The sequence below is a fragment of the Dasypus novemcinctus genome, chromosome 31 (genome assembly GCF_030445035.2).
Source record: "Dasypus novemcinctus isolate mDasNov1 chromosome 31, mDasNov1.1.hap2, whole genome shotgun sequence".
Taxonomy (NCBI): Eukaryota; Metazoa; Chordata; class Mammalia; order Cingulata; family Dasypodidae; genus Dasypus; species Dasypus novemcinctus.
Genome location: NC_080703.1, coordinates 43,288,635 through 43,304,682, shown reverse-complemented (window position 1 = coordinate 43,304,682; position 16,048 = coordinate 43,288,635). Strand labels below are relative to the sequence as shown.

The following is a 16,048-nucleotide window of genomic DNA, read 5'->3' as shown; positions in this document are numbered from 1 at the left end:
TGAGAATTTAGCCTCTGAATTGCATGAACTGTAAAATACACACCAGATCTTAGTTTAAAAAGTAAAGTAGCTCATTAGTAACTTTTTATAGTAATTATGAGTTGAAATGATAATATTGGGCTAAATAAAATATTTTATTAAAATGAATTTTACACTTTGAAAAATGTGACTACAAAATGTAAATTTAACTATGGCGTTCCCATTTTATTTCTTCTGTGCAGCGCCGATCTAAAGCAGGAATAAATACTGTAAATGATCTCTGGGAGAGGGGTTTTTGAGTGAAATTTATTGTCCTTAAGGTGAATTGTAATTTTAAAATTTTCTATCATGGGCACATATTAGCTTTATAGCCTGAAAAATGTTATTGAAAAAGGAAAAATATGTGGTCATCTTTAGCAGCAATAAATAAATATTTCCTAAAGTGATTTTCATGACATTCATAGTATAAATATTCTTCTTTTCAGGAATAAAAGTCTCTAGGATATTGAGGAAATAACATTTCATCAAGCAGTATCTAAAATTAGAGGATACTCAGTCAGTCTGTTTCTACATGTGGGAATTTGGAAACACTCGTTAATATTTCAAATGTAATTATTCAACACATTTTGTGAGAACTCTTTCCTTAAGCAATGAATAATTTACTCTCTCTCTGAATTCTGGCTCTGAGTTAAGGTCTTTTTATTCCTGGGGGATCTTACGCTTAGATTTTGAAAAGATAAACTGTCTTTGGAAACTGCATGAAAGACTCATTCCCAATCAGCCTGATTCTGTGGGAGAAATCGTGCTCTGAGCAGAGAAAGGGAAAACTCTCAGTTTTCATTGACTTTTTTCCCCCTTTCTTTTTTGAGTTATCTTCGAGGATAATTCTCCATCAGAAAATTACTGAAATGGCGTGGTGCTGCTGAGTTAAACGATCACTCCCGTGGTTAATCTTCCATTCCAGCCCACAGGGCGTGCTGCTGGAGCTCTGCAGGGTTTCCAGGAATTAGGGCTAAACTGCTTGGGACTGTCGTCCTACTTGTGATCCAGCCCTAACTCTAAGGAGCCTCCCAAGTGGAAAACGTGAGCTACCATGTACTAGCATGACTCCTCAGAGGCAGGTATTGGTATTTCTTTTTGCTGGCTTTCAAAGAGGTTAAGTGTCTGATAAACGGCAGAACTGGGGTCTACTCATATCTCGCAAATCCAGCACCAGTGCTTTTGTTCCACTGGAAATGTCTCAGTAAATAAAAGGGTATAATAGAAACATTTTCTATGTCATACATTGGAAAATTAAGGAGACTTCTAAATCAAATATGGTGGGTGGTCACGCATATTCACCTCTATGTGAAAAAAGAGAGTAATAAAGCAGATTAATGTACCATGAAAGAAAGCTGGAGAAGATACTACTCTGAATAAGAATTAGCAACACATTTTTTCAAAAAGATAGAAACCAGGCAGGAGTAGCAACTCTTTAGCAGAGTGGAGAAAGCTATAAACTATGATATAATATTCATTTCTAGAGTCTCTTCCAAGCCTCTCTCTCTCCTATCTTTTCTTTTCAGATTGCAGCACACCCTTTGCTATTTCCTGCGAGGCTGATCTCTTCCTCATAAACCTCATTCCCAGCTTTACTTAATGGCCTTACTCTGAATCTATGCACTGTATTTTTTATCATCCTATGGTCATTCGGTGCTATTAGTTCTCTTTTTTGTGTGTGCCCACAACATGCATTCAAGTATTATATTTTTGGCCTGAATGTCCAAATTACATAATGTATTTATTTAAAATGCCTATATTTAGTGTGTAATATCTCCTCCAGTGGAACAATCTCATTTGATATTACCCCTCTTACCTCTTATTTGCATCAGATTGCATCCAGCCTCTATGCAACTGCGAACGACCCATTCAGACATCCCTAAAGTGAACGCTTTTGCAAGTTGTGAACACTCAGTGGTAACATAATTTAGTTTTTCACATTGATCAAAATTATGTGGCACTCCAGTGAAGGGGACACACTTCCCTGAGGCTTGATGCCTAAGATATCAATGTTACCTTACTCTAGACCCTTCAAATTAATAGCAAACTCCTTCAGGGAGAGTTATTTATTTTTAACACTTTGCAATTTCTAACAAGGTTCTGGGTGTAGTGTAAGGATTTACTTGAATTTTGCATTTATTTTTCACAGCCATTACTCATTTTTAAATTATGAAATATTTCAGGTATCCAAGAATGTATAAAAAACAGTGTAACAAAAACCCATGTTTCCATCACGTAGCTTAAGAAATAGAACAATGCAACAGTTGGACTCCCATTTCACCTCCCCGCACTGGAAGATAACCGCTGTCTTAAGTCTGGCATACGTCATCCCTGCATACACCTGACACTTTCACCACAGGGTGTTTTCATAAAAGATATGCACTATTGTTTCTCGGGTTCTCAGATGTCGTATAAACGATGTCAGAATGTATCCTTTTGTAACTCATTTTGGTTCAATATTACGTTTGGGACTTTTCCATATTTAAAGATGCAGTTGATCAACTTAATTGCTGTATCATAGTCCATCATATGAATATGCCACACTTAGGACACGTAGATTGTTTTCAACTTTTCCCCAAAATACACAGTGCTGAAATGTACCTGTTTGTACTTAGTTTGTGCACAGGTGTGAGAGCTTCCAGAGGATACGCGGCTCAGCAGTGGACTGCTGGGGTGTAGGGTAGAGGCATCATCAGCCTAACCGCCGCACTGCTCAAGTGATGGTCAAGGTTTTCATACCAGTTTACTGTCCCTCAGCAGAGCATGAGGCTCCTGTGACCTCAAGTTCCTGACAATCCATGTTTCTCAGGGTTAAGGGTTTGGTGGAGTCTTCATACATATATTTACACACACATATCATGCACACACACATCACTATTCCTAGGGGAAAACAAAACTTTAATATATTAAATAAGTTTACTTTAGAACTTCCAGAAAGCAATAAGGGCTGCTTTAAAATTTCGACCACCTGGAATCAATTGATTTGATTACTTTAAAATTATACAAACAACAGAAATGCTAAGGAAATTGATGCTGTGGAAAAAGAACAAAATTGCCTATAGTGTTACCCAACTAAGGTAGGCACTTTCTTTTTCATACAATTCGTACTTATTGACCTGATAATTATTTGTTGCCTTAACCAAATTGAATGATTTTCAAAACTAATGCACTATTGGCTTATTTTTCCTTTTTTTATATAGTTTCCAAATATGTTTCATCCTGTATTGGTGTTTTAGTTGGTCTTAGACAACGTGAAATAAAATAAAAATGAACAGCAAAAGCTTCCAGGTGAGACTTGCTTTTATTTCAGAAATTGTCACTTGTTACACTGTAATTCCCAAGAACAATTCTCGTCATATAAAGCTTTCAGGCTTTTCCATAATTTTTTTGCAGCAAAAATCAAGTACATACAAAGCAAAGCACGCCTCAACTGACAGCAGTCACGGCACAAAGCAGTTCCTAAAACTAGCCCCTTCCCACTTTTTCCTTTCTTCCTCACCCAGTTCTTTTGTCCATGTCCAAGTACAGAGAAAGCATTGCCCGTGTGGGTAGCAGGCTGACAGGTGGTTTTTATGGGACACTCAGGACAAGGTGCAGCATTCGAGTCCTACCAGAACCGAAGACACAGGTTTCTAGTTCTGTGAATAGACAGAAGATACTCCTAGGAAATTTAAACTCTAAATGCCTTTTACACAGAGTCCAATTTTAGATAGCTGTGTCATAAAAATGATGGCAAAAAAATCTTCTTTATGCAGATATATTGATGCCTGAGCTGTATAGAGCTGTCAAAGAAAAGCTTCAGTCGACTCTTCAAGGCCAACTGTCTAGATTCCCGAGGGAAATGGTCAGTCCTAGTTCTGCAGAGCTCCTCAGTGAGTCTTCATCAGATTTGAGACACGGGACACCCAGTTGCTCTGGCGATCAAGGCCTGCCACTCACCGCTCGCCCGCTAGAAGATGACCCACACTTTCTGGCTGGAAGCACGTGGAATCGGGGCTGCTGTCCCTTCTGCTGTGATCATCTTTTGTCCTCACCACCTGCGAAGCACACGCACAAAATGCATTGCTCTTCACGTCAGTTTTTATTTAAAACGTCCCCTCTAAAACCTACTTCTTTATATACCACCTAAGAAACAAACACAATTCTGCTTCCCTTTTCTCCTAGAAGTTTTCACCACTTTCAATAGTCAAAACAAAAGCCTAATTCAGGGGGACGTGGTAATAGGCATAAAAGAGCAGCACGGACGTGGAACCACAGCTGTGCCTCCTCCTGGAGAGCACCAGCGCGTCCAGGATCTGCAAGTCCACGCGCAGCTGGTGAACTCAAAGCGCAGCTGGAAGGGACCCGCAACGGGCTCTTTTTAGCCCTAATTTCTCGGCCGACCCCCCCCCCCCCCCACGTGTGCTTCAGCGCCTGGCAGCCGGCACCTGCTCTGCTATGGGGGCGGCTGTCCTTCAAGCTGGTGAGTGGCTTTAGCCACAGGCATGCCCCCCTGGGGGCTCGCGCCCCTCCGCAGGGCCGCCTTGAGCAGGGAATGAATTAGGAGGGAGAGGAAAGCCAGACTTCTCTGCCTGAGGTCAGAGAGGGACCCACCACCAAGCTCCCCTGACGGAGCACAGCTGCGGCTGCCTGACGGGAACCCCGGGCTGGTTGCCAGCCTTCCTCTTTCCCGCTCTCCCTTCCTTTACTGGTTATTCTGGGAGGACCCCTTTAATTAGCCACGGCACAGAAAGCCCCTCGTGGGGTCTGCTGCAGGCAAGCGTGGCCCACGCCAGACCCGGGGGACGCTCCAACTCAGCTGTCCTCAAACGCTGCTGCACAGAGGACCCCGTCAAGGGAAAGCAGCACGTGCTTTCCGCACCTTTCCAAGGTGACTTCTAATTTTTTTCATTGTGAGTTTAAGTAGTTGAAAATGATATACTTTGTAACACATTGTAAAATAAAACTTTCATGTTTCTCTTTTAATTTACTCAATGGAATCTAAATATCACAGTGTTTCGATCCCATCAACACTTAAAAAAATAATACATATGCTCATGTGTGAAAGTCTATTTTAGTGTTCTTTCCTTAAACTTGTATTTTCCTTCCACTTCTCCCATAGAACTTCATTCTAATATATTTCTCTGCTTCGAAATATTTTGTTGGCCTAATGATAATTCTGCAATAAAAATGTGTATAAATTGAAATTTGGTTATTTTCTATAACTATGCATCAATATGCTAAAATGTTTTCTAGCTAGATTATCATCAGAATTAATTAAATAGCATATATATTTAAATTTTGGTAATTCAACAAGCACAAAAGGTGTACATGTTAATTAAATTGATAGTTTTCCCTATTATTTTATTTATTGTTAAAATGATGTAAACTTTAATATTAATATCAATTCTATTTTCAATACTTATTATAGATTTAAGCATTAGGAAATATTGTTTATTTAGATAGGTGGTTTGAACAAATTAGTTTTAACAGTGTCAAACAATTCTTGGAATTCTTTCTGAGTTATGTGCCAAAAACACCTAGTAATCTTTCAAAAGGTTTTGCAAAAGAATCTCTTACATAGTCATTAGAATTATTCATGTTCTCATTTCTGGGAAATGTACCATTAAAAACTTTACCAAAACGTATATTAATTATACCTTTTACTTAAAGGCACATTGTTTGACTTGAAAAACTAAAAAAAAAACAATTATTGGAAAAGTCGAACAGCACTCAAAGCACAATTCTTGTGCTATTACTATATTTTTGATAAAATAATTCTTATGATGTTTTATTTACTTTTTCTTCAAATATATGAAGTTTCAATTTAGCTCGTTCTATTTATGGAAAATGCCCCCTGTATGAACTGGCAGGACTAGTCCTTATCAAAAGCCATAGAAAGAGTCTGACTTCGTTTTCCCACTGAAATAACTGTTACTGAGGTCCCTGAGCTGATGATGTCTTACTTAAGATTCTACCTCTCGCCATGAGATTTTGGCCTCATGAAACAGTGCTTGCACTCCATCAGTTTTTTCCAATATTCTTTTTGCTTTGTTCTCGTGGAATTCTGAGTCAGGAGACAGGCATCCTTTGGCCATAGCTGGGGATGGCACAGGCCAGATTCCTAAATAAAATTTGTCGTCACTTCCACCCTCCTCGCCCTATAATACATCCAAAATCAGAACATCCCAATATGGGCGCAAATACCCCATTTCTAGCCATGCACTCCTTCCTTAGCAGAAACGTGTTGGACGGAGGGAAGCCTGGAAGCCTTGCCTGGATGGAAGGTGCTTTAGCAAAGGAGGCCTACAGGTCGAACCTTCTAGAAGGACGCCCTGCTCCACAGCAGGCCCCTTCCCCTTCCTGGGGGACTTTAACGTTGAGGTGCAGCACCCAGGGAGATTCAGAGGGGCTGAGGGATGGGCCAGTTTCCGCGTGTGAAGTGGGGGGCACGGAAAGGAGCCCCTCCGTGATTCCTCAGACGCAAACACACTTTGGGTGGGCCGAGTCCTGCACGGCTAGCTTTGAAAAGTCCGTGCCTCAGAAAGTCTCTGCGTGTTCCCAGAAACAGGTGAGCCCAGAGTGCAAACCACGGCCTCAGCCACGCTCCTCAGGCCGACGATTAGGAAGTCAAGCACGGGAGCAGCGAGGGGCCTTCCGAGATCACGCAGTGGGCCACAGAACCACGCTGGACCAGGCCCCTCTCCCTGCTGGGGCCTTGTCGCCGTGGCCGTCGGCTCTGCGGCCATCTGGCTTCGTCACTGTCAGCGCCATCGTCTCCCTCCCCCTCCCCATTTTAAAGAAACGCTCACATTCGTTGAGCTTTCACGTCATGCCAGGGCCGTGTGAGGCCCTCTACCCTCGCGTCATGCCCACGTAGCCCATCGGAGGCTCCGATAGCCCTGCTTTACACACGAGGAAACCGAGGCTCACCAGGCAAAGCGGAGTGTCCGAGAGCTCAAGGCATGCAAGAGCTCGGACTTGAGGTGAGGGCCGGCCCGGATTCCCTCTTCCCACTAGTGTTTTCCTAAAACGATTTACCATAAAACACCAGCCCTCGAAGACGCTCCCTCGTGCAAGACCCTGTGGCCCACTGCTGTGACTACAGCCGCTCTCACAGAATCTCAGTGACCCTCAGCCCCCTAAAGGCACTGAGAAGTCCTGCACAAGGGGCACCTCCTTCTCAGCAGCTTCCAGGAAAATGATCTTTTTTCACCCAAGCGCCTATTAATAGCCCAGGAGAAACCGCATTAAGGAAGACTGATTGGGACAAAGTATCTTTAACGTTAAGTCAGGGGTTCCCGCCCGAACCCCAGCATCAGAATCACCCAGAGGCCCCCCCAGAGTTTCTGATTCAGGCATGTGGGATCTGAGAATCTGCATTTCTAATGAGTTCCCAGGAGATACTGATGGGGCTGGACTTGACACTGGAGAAACTCCTCACTTGATATTGGAAAAATAAAGACAAAAACATAAGCCCTGGCTTGGCATAAAGGGAAAAGGATCCAGTTATACTTAAAAACATCCACATTAAAACCTGGAAAATGTGTATTATATGAAGCAAACAGAAAACTCGTACATTAAGTAGATGATAAAATAATAAAATGAAAATATCAGAAAAATAGGTAGGAAAAAAGAAACCCAACTCTCTCTTGGAAAACAAAAGATGAATGAGGCAATAGAACGGCTGATCAGTGGACTTTTCTTTTTAATTGCCAAATATATTGCCAGGCTTAGGTAAGTCACTCAAGGATAATACTAGGTGATTATGTGCCAGGCACAATGTGTACTTTGAGATTTATAGGTATCGTCTCCCACCTTTCAACAATTCAGAGATAGATTTTATTATCTTCTTTTCATGGCATAACTTGAAGGTGCTCTACAAACATAATTACAGAATAAGAATGCCTGTGATGTATTTATTGAACCAGGAGTTGTGTGTATTCTTGGGTAAGATAACTCGGCTATCTCTAGCCCCATTTCCTTATATGTAAAAAAGAGACAATAGAACTCTGATTTTTAAAGTCATTCCAATGTTCAAATTCGAAGTTTCCAAGATGCCTAGAAAAAAGGTAAATTGATCTTTTCTAGAGAGACTCAGCCTTGCTGCACAGAAGAGGACTGGGCAAACCTCAGCAAGCAGAGAGGTCAGCCAGCGCTCCTTAAAAGACTAACACTGCCTACCGCCAGCTGTATGACACAGAATTGCTACAGGAAAACCGAGGGACTTTTGGGAGGAAAGGACTTGTGAAGAATGATAAGGAATGTATCCACACTGCTCACGTGATGACAGAGTTGCCTGTGGAGCTTTAGCTCTGGATGCTGCCTCACGCCAGGGTGGGGTGGGGTCTGCAGGTGGAATTTTCAAATGTGCAGGGACCCTAATGTCGAGGCCAGCTGGAAACGGCCGTGTCTGTGCTCTTTCCTCTGACTGCGCTGTTGATTGGTTTCCCTGCCTGCTCCACCCCCAACCCGGTCTCTGACCCCTCGTAATTCCTTCCTCCAGATGTTGAGAAAGCACCCTGGGCCAGGAGTTGCCAAACCAGGGCCAAGTCCCAGCAGGGCATGGAACCCCTTTGTGCCTCAGTTTCTCCATCTGCAGAGGACTGACAGGGATATCAATTCCTGGCTCCCATGGGCTTTTGGGGGGCTTCCATGGGGTCAGTGTCTGAAATTACCTAATAAACCGTCCAGCGCTTTACAGGGTCAGCTGCAGCTGGCACCTGCCTTTCTCTCAGCCCCCACTTCCTACTTCCTAACTCACTGGGCTCTTTTCTCAGTTTCTCTGCCCAGTCGTGACTCCCGCCCCCCAGTCAATAGCCATCTGACCTCACTCAGCGACCGGTCATCTCCTCATATTTCTTTTTTAGAGTAGATCTGCTGGCAACATATTCTCCTAGCGTTCCTTCACCTGAGAATGTCTCTATTTTGCCTCCATTTGGGGTCATTTTCACTGCTTACGCAATTCTGTGCTCACGGTACACTTAGCACCACGTGTCAGGGCTCTGAAAAACAACACCGTCCGGCTGTCTTCTGGCCTCCGTGGTTTCTTCTCTATTTTCCCCACCCCCATCTCTCATTTTCCATCGTTTTGTTGATTTTGTCCTATTCTATGTATCTAGCAATATGCACATGTAGAGCTATAAATGCCTGTCTTTAACTATACTTGTATTTTTAACGTGTCTGTAAACTTGAAGAGTCTGCAATGCAGGGAGTGTACACGCAGCGAGCTTACAGCTCGTGGATTTTCACAAGCTGGACCGAGCCAGGAGCGGACCCCAGAGCCGAGAAGGGACCATTGCCAGCCTGCGGGTCCCCTCCTGCCCCCCAAGTACTCCCCAAGCAGGCCGCCATCCCACGTCTAACACCACAGATTAATGTCGCCTGTTTTCCCTTTGTTTTTTTAAGAAAGGTTTTTATGGTTGAACTGTTTAATAACCACACGATATAAATTTAAAAACAAAATCCCCCCAAATGTGATGCTCTCAAAAGCGCCTTGTGGTTTTCTCTTTATTTAAACGGATCCCGTGTCTTTTGTTTCTGACTTCTTTTGTCCAATACTATTGGTGTGAGATTCATCCACGTCCTGCTCAGTTGTAATTTATTTATTCTTTTGTTGTTCTATAGTATCTCATTGTTTGAATCGACCAGTATCTGTTCATCAATTCCCCTGTTGCTGGGCATTTTTGTTTCTACTTTGGGGCTACTACAAATAGCACTTCCATGAACATTTTAGTCTGTGACTTTTGGGGAACTTAATTATGTATTTCTGTTGGGTATAAATTTTGGAGGGAAATTCCTGGGTCACTGGATGTGCGTATTTTCATCTTTAGTAGATTCTCAGGAATTGTCCTTTTAAGTAATTTCCAGCCTGATCTGGCACACAGCAAGGAAGGTGAGCGGCCGCCTGGTGCTGCCCACAGCTTCCTGGGTGCCGCCCCCCATCTCCTCTTCAGCTGTTGATCCATAACCCTCCCCTGCTCAGCCTGTGGGACGGCCCCAGCGCCCGCACAGAGCTGGGCGCTCCCACCCCACCCGGCTGCGCTCAGCGGGGAGCCTGCACGCAGACCTGGGGAGGCCTGGCTGCCGAGGAGAAAGCAGAACCCGGGGGCTCCAAGCTGGGGGCCTCTTGCACGGCCCTCCCCACCCCCCTTCTGCACAAGTGCGAAGGACTCTTCCTTCTGCCTCCTGGGAACCCAGGGTCCTCGTTCTTTTCCCTATCAGTTCCCTGTGTCCACACCAACAACTCACACCCACCTCACCTTGTGGTTTTGTCAACACCTGTGCTTTTCCAGCGTTTTGCCTCCCTTGCCCCTGATTTTGGGGGCCCCGTAGCCCTGGCTGATAAGCCTCTCTTTCACCCCTGTCCTGTCATCTCCAAATGTCCTGGTGAGTTCTCATTGTGCATGTTTTCACCAAAGGAATTCAAACAGACCGAGGCCCTCGTGTCGTGCTCTGGTTACCTTTTCCTTCTTGTTGTGTATCACTTGCTGCATATGTGACTTCTTCTCTCAGTGCTTCTTCTTGGTCTTTTGCCATCAATCTCCCAGTTGAAAAGAGCATGTATAACTTCTGGATCAAATCAGTAGTGGATTCAGAACCATCACTGTCATTGCTCCCAAATTCGAAGGAATGCCATTCCTGGGAGCCGGATCCACCAAACAGCTCACTGTTTCCCGACACTATGCCATACACTGCAGGAGGAAGGCTGGTGTGGCAAAGAAAAGAGATGGAAAATACATTAGCCACGTCCCTAGCAGGATCATGTAGCACGAATCCATTTTATGCTTGTGATTGGAATAGTCCAAATGCGGTTTGGTGGATGATATTTGACTCAGGGGCAATATGTTTCATATTCCAACAGGAAATTAGACATTTGTCTCAGCAGTTTAAGACTCCAAATGATTATCATTTTCATCACTGAATTTTTATTGAGTACTTAGGGTCATACTTTTCAAAATCTAACTTGAAAGAATCCTTCCTGCCAAGCTTCATATCAGATCTGTTTTCCAAATAGCCAATGTCTGTTGCTATTTTATGACTTGCCTTTTTCATGTATTTCTTCTGATCTAAAATTGTTAGGTACAACCTTTGATAGTATAAGTTTTCTGTTTTGGCAGTAACCAGTGTGAGAGCGATATTACATAGTTACTAATAAAGGGCTTTTACTAAAAAGCAATAAAATCAAAACATGGTTCTCTCTAATGTAGATCATATTCTATTTCCATCAACACCAGACCTGTGCTGTCATCACACACCAGGGGCTTTTGAAAGGTACTCACAGGACCAGGCACGTAAACTAAAATGCCGTTTATTTCAAAGTGCTTTCTTAAGGCCTATTCCCAGCTCTAGCATTACCCAGACTCTGCATTTCTCCACTCACAGGACAGCGTTCTTTTGGCTGACCATCTCTGGGTGGGGAGAGCTGACATTGACACACTTGAGCCTCAGATCCTTGGGCGGATATTTGTTGATGGCGCCTGGAGAGAGAATGAACTGGTAAGTCTAAATGACACCCATCCAGAGTCTGGCTGTCACCCAAAGACAGTTTTCTTCTGTGGTTTCAGGTGTTTCCGAGAGAAAGTGAATTTTATTAGACACCCAATAAAGCAGGTGTCCTCTGACACTGAAATCCCTTGCCATGGGCAAAGTCAATGAGATATGGCAGTAATCGAGCCCGAAGCGCCCACGTTCTGCGTGGCACAGGCTTGCGATTAGTTCGAGGGCCTCTCAATCATCCCCTTCATCTGTGTCTCTCCCCCTAAAGGGACGCTCCATCTAGAAGATGTCGTGAGCTCTTGAAATTGTCTGCTCTGTTTATCTGGGATTAGAAGAAGGCACCATTTGTTTGGAAGTGACAAGTCTGGTACTCAATAGAGCGGGATTTCCAAGATTCCTAAGGGTTACGGGAGCCCTTGGGCTCAATGGGTACCAGAAATTCTACATTGCTGTGACTGTCTATTGAATTTACAGGAGCTTCAGACAACCACTTAATTCCCCAGCACAGCCAGGGCTTGTTTGACACTGTGAGCTCTCAGGTTAACTACTACATCCATGCCTAAAATTACAAAACACGGGCAGAGGCTGTGAGGTTTGGTTTACTACCGCTACTGAGGGATTGTACACAGGGACATTAAATGTATTGCAAAAGCAATAGAAAAGCTTAATGACTTACGTCTGATGGAATGGACAAACGGCTTGACAAACTTGACGATATAGTCTAAATCTGGCTTGTGAATTCGGCCAAGCTGGACTAAGTGATGATCCAGTGGCTGACTGGCCAATTCTTCTAATTCCTTGTCATTGTGTGTAGGACCAAAGGAAAACACAAATATGGAGTAGCCTTGACACTTGGCTGTCAGAGATACATTCTTCAAGAATTCCTTGTCTAAAGGGTTGGTTTCGCCAGCGGATATTATGAAGATAACTTTGTTTTTCTTCAGGTTGGGGGTTCCTACAAAGACATTGTCAATCGTCCACTGCAGGGCATGGCCAATAAAAACATCTCCATTGAGCTGTTGAAGAGAATCTTGGAGGTGATGTTTCATTTGGTGTATACTGTTATAAGTAACCAAATCGAATTCCAGGTAGACTGGGCATTCTTCAGTGTTGGGTAAGTAGCCCAGAGGGGAGTAGCTCAGGACCGCCACTCTGTCTCCTAAGGTGGAAGTCATTGGATCTGGGGCAATGTAGAAGTAATCAAGCACTGAGGTTATGAAAGCTTTCACCTCCTTAAAGTCATCATTCCCCACTCTTTGGGAAGCATCTATGAGGAAGGCCACATCCATGTAATAGTCCTGAAGAGAGGGATTTCCAGGTTCATTGGTAGGAAGTGGTTCTTTTCTGTTAACATTTTCCTGTCCTGCAATAGAATAACTCAAGTCACTCTTTTTAGTAGAAGGAGAAATTCATAACTCCTAGCCCGAGGATGGCAAATGCACAGCATGGGTTATTGCCATGCCCATTTCTACTCCTGTGGCAGACATCACTAATCAATCACAGCACTTGTTCCCCGATGCATTTTCCAAATCCTTCTCCCTGTGGTGGGAACCATTACAATCTGATGGGAGAAGAAATCTGTCTTCCACCCCATCTTAGATCTTTGTCAGGTGATTTCTTTATCCTCCAACTAGTTTCCATATGCAAGAAGAAAAACATACAGCTTTTTTAGCATACTCTGGATGTTTACAACTTTTTACTTGTAACAATTCTTAAGGGGTTCTCAGTAAACTGCCATCAACAGTACTGAAAAAGTGATTTTTGCTTAGAAGTGATAACTAATACACTATTGACTCATTCCTATCTACTAAAATAATGAAAACATTTTTTTTCTTAGCTTTCCCATTTGTTTCTACTCTTGGAAAAGAAGAGGGATACAGTGCTTCTTGACAGGTTAAATCTATTTCTTTTCACTTGGTAATACCCTCCACATGCAGAAGAGGCTGTGGCCAAGAAGCATCACAGGCTGGATACAATCATCCTACTCTCTTGTGGGTTTTAAGTTTGAGAAGGAAATGTGGACAGACTAAGGTTTCCTAAGTAGTGCAGGCTGAAGTTAAAAGAGCTGGTGTCAGACACCAGTTGCTCCCTCTGACAGTCTGAATTTGGTGAATCCCAGAAAAGGCTTCTGTTCTTAAACTACCCCATTCCCATGGGTGTGGGGCCTTTGGGTTGTTGATTGCATTAAATTTGGTGAAGGGGCCTTTGGTTAGATCACGTGATAAGATCCCTTTGGGGCTTCTGATTGATGATGTCAGTGAGGCTTGAGCTAGCTTGGGTCTCCTCCCTCTTGCTGGGCCAGATATAAATGCAGATGAGAGAGGGAGAGGGAGGGAAAGAAGGAAAGAGAGAGGGAGGAAAGAGAGAAAGAAAGCTGCCATGTGAGAAAGAGAACTGCAGGAAAACTGAGAAGCCCCAAGGGCTGAGAGAGGTCCCCGAGTCTGGAAGCAGCGGGCACAGAGGCACGGGCAGAGGTCCTCGAGCAGAGCGGCTGGCCCATGGAACAGCTCCAGGCTGGGGAGAGGAGCCCCATGCCTGATCGCTACACGGCAGGACACCAGCATCAACAGCAGCTGACTTTGGCAAGACAGGACCATTGATGGTGCCTTGATGTGGATATTTCATGGACTCAGAACTGGAAGCTTACCCTAATAAATCCCCTTGATAAAGGCCAGCACGTTTCTGGCCCTTGGCACTGGCAGCGCTGTGGCACACCAAGACTCCCTGAGATGGGCAAACTGCTGAACCTCATCAGGCCTTGGTATGCACGTCTAGGACATGGATGGTGGGCCGTCTCTGTTTCCATCCACATCCCAGGAATTCCACAGGGTACATAAGACTTTAAGGCAGGGTTATGTTCCAAGGCTGACATCAGAATTGATGGGCAATGTACAGGAGATGCAAGTATTTTGCAGCTCCATACTTAGTTGCATCAAAGTTAAGGATTTTTACGTCTTCTTGATAAATTGACTGCTTTATCATTATGAAATGACCTTATATAACCCTGGTAATATTCTTTACTCTGAAATCTACTTTATCTGATATTAAAATTGCCACCCCAGCTTTCTCTTGAATAGAGTTAGATGGCATCTATTTTTCCACCCTTTTGCTTTTAACCTATTTTTGTCTTTGTATTTAAAATATGTATCTCAGAGGTGTATTGGGTCTTGATTTTTTATCCCATCTGATAAACTCTGCTTTTTTAAATTGCATGCTTGTGCCATTTACATTTAATGTAATTATTGTTATGGTTAGGTTTGAGTCTGTCATTCTGCTTCTTATTCCATCTGTTCTTTTTCTACTTTTCCTCTTTCTCTGCCCCTTTGTATTAATTATTTTTTATGATAAAATTTTATCTTCTTTATTGGCTGATTGGTTGTAATGCTTAGGTTTGTAGTATACATATATAACTTATCAAAGTCTACCTTCAAGTGATAATACCACTTTATATATATTATCAAAACATTAACTAGTACAGGCATACCTCAGAGATTTTGCAAGTTCACTTCCACATCCCTGCAATAAAGTGAATATCACAGTAAAGCAAGTCACACACATTTTCACTTTCCCAGTGCATAAAAAGTTATGATTACATTGCACTGTAGTCTATTAAGTGTGCTAGAGCATTATATCCACAAAACAATGTACAGACCTTAATTAAAATGTGACACAGAGATATGAAGTGAGCACATGCTGTTGGGAAAATAGTGCTGATAGACTTGCTCAAAGCAGGGTTGTCACAAAACTTAAATTTGTAAAATTTAATGTACACTATCTGTGAAGTGCAATATAAAATAAGGTGTGCCTGTGTATGTCCATATCTCTCTTCCTAGCCTTATGCTATTGTCACACAATTTACTTTTACATGTTACAAACATCACGATATATTATTACTTTTGTGTAACCAGGCAATTATCTTTAAAATAATAAAAACAACTTCCATATTTACCCATGTAGTTACTATTTTCACGTGGCATAATTTTTCTTCTGTTTAGAGTGTGGTCTTCTAATGATGTCTTCTTTCAGTCTTAACATGTCTTGAAATGTCTTTATTTGCCTTCATTTTGAAAGACTTGTTCACTGGGAATAGAATTCTAGGTTGACAGATTGCTTCTTTTAGGGTTTTAAAGATGTTGACCCTTTGTCTTCTTGCTTGCACAATGATGAGAAATTTCCTGTCACACTGGTCTTCATTAACCTGTAAAGAATATATCTTATTTTTCAGTATGTTTTAAAGATTTTTCTCTTTTTCATTGCCATTTTCTTCATGTTTCTTGTCTTTGGTGTTTATTGAGGTTTTTGGACCTATGGTTTTATAGTTTTCATCAAATTAAAAAAAAACTCCAACCATTATTTTTTCAAGTACTTCTGTTTCTTTTCTCTCTCCTTTCCTTCAGAGACCACAATGCATAAAGCTCAGGACATTCAAAGTTGTCCTACAACCCACTGATGCTCTTTGCATGTTTCTGGAATCTCTTTTTTCTCAGTATTTAATTGGGATAACTTCTATTGCTATGTCTTCAAGTTCATTAAATTTTTCTTCTGCCAAATC

At 42.6% G+C, this 16,048-nt stretch overlaps 1 protein-coding gene across 1 annotated transcript in view; it reads right to left on the bottom strand.

The window, feature by feature from the left end:
• Positions 1-3,300: 3,300 nt before the first annotated feature.
• COL6A5 (collagen type VI alpha 5 chain) overlaps positions 3,301-16,048 on the bottom strand; it is a 135,088-nt gene continuing 122,340 nt past the window's right edge. Inside the window, exons 38-41 of the mRNA XM_058290880.2 lie at positions 12,173-12,859; positions 11,381-11,477; positions 10,461-10,705; positions 3,301-4,055 (exon numbers count right to left, since the gene is read on the bottom strand). Of these exons, the coding sequence (XP_058146863.1) occupies positions 4,036-4,055; positions 10,461-10,705; positions 11,381-11,477; positions 12,173-12,859 (1,049 nt within the window). The 3' untranslated portion in view covers positions 3,301-4,035. The remainder of the gene's footprint in view (positions 4,056-10,460; positions 10,706-11,380; positions 11,478-12,172; positions 12,860-16,048) is intronic.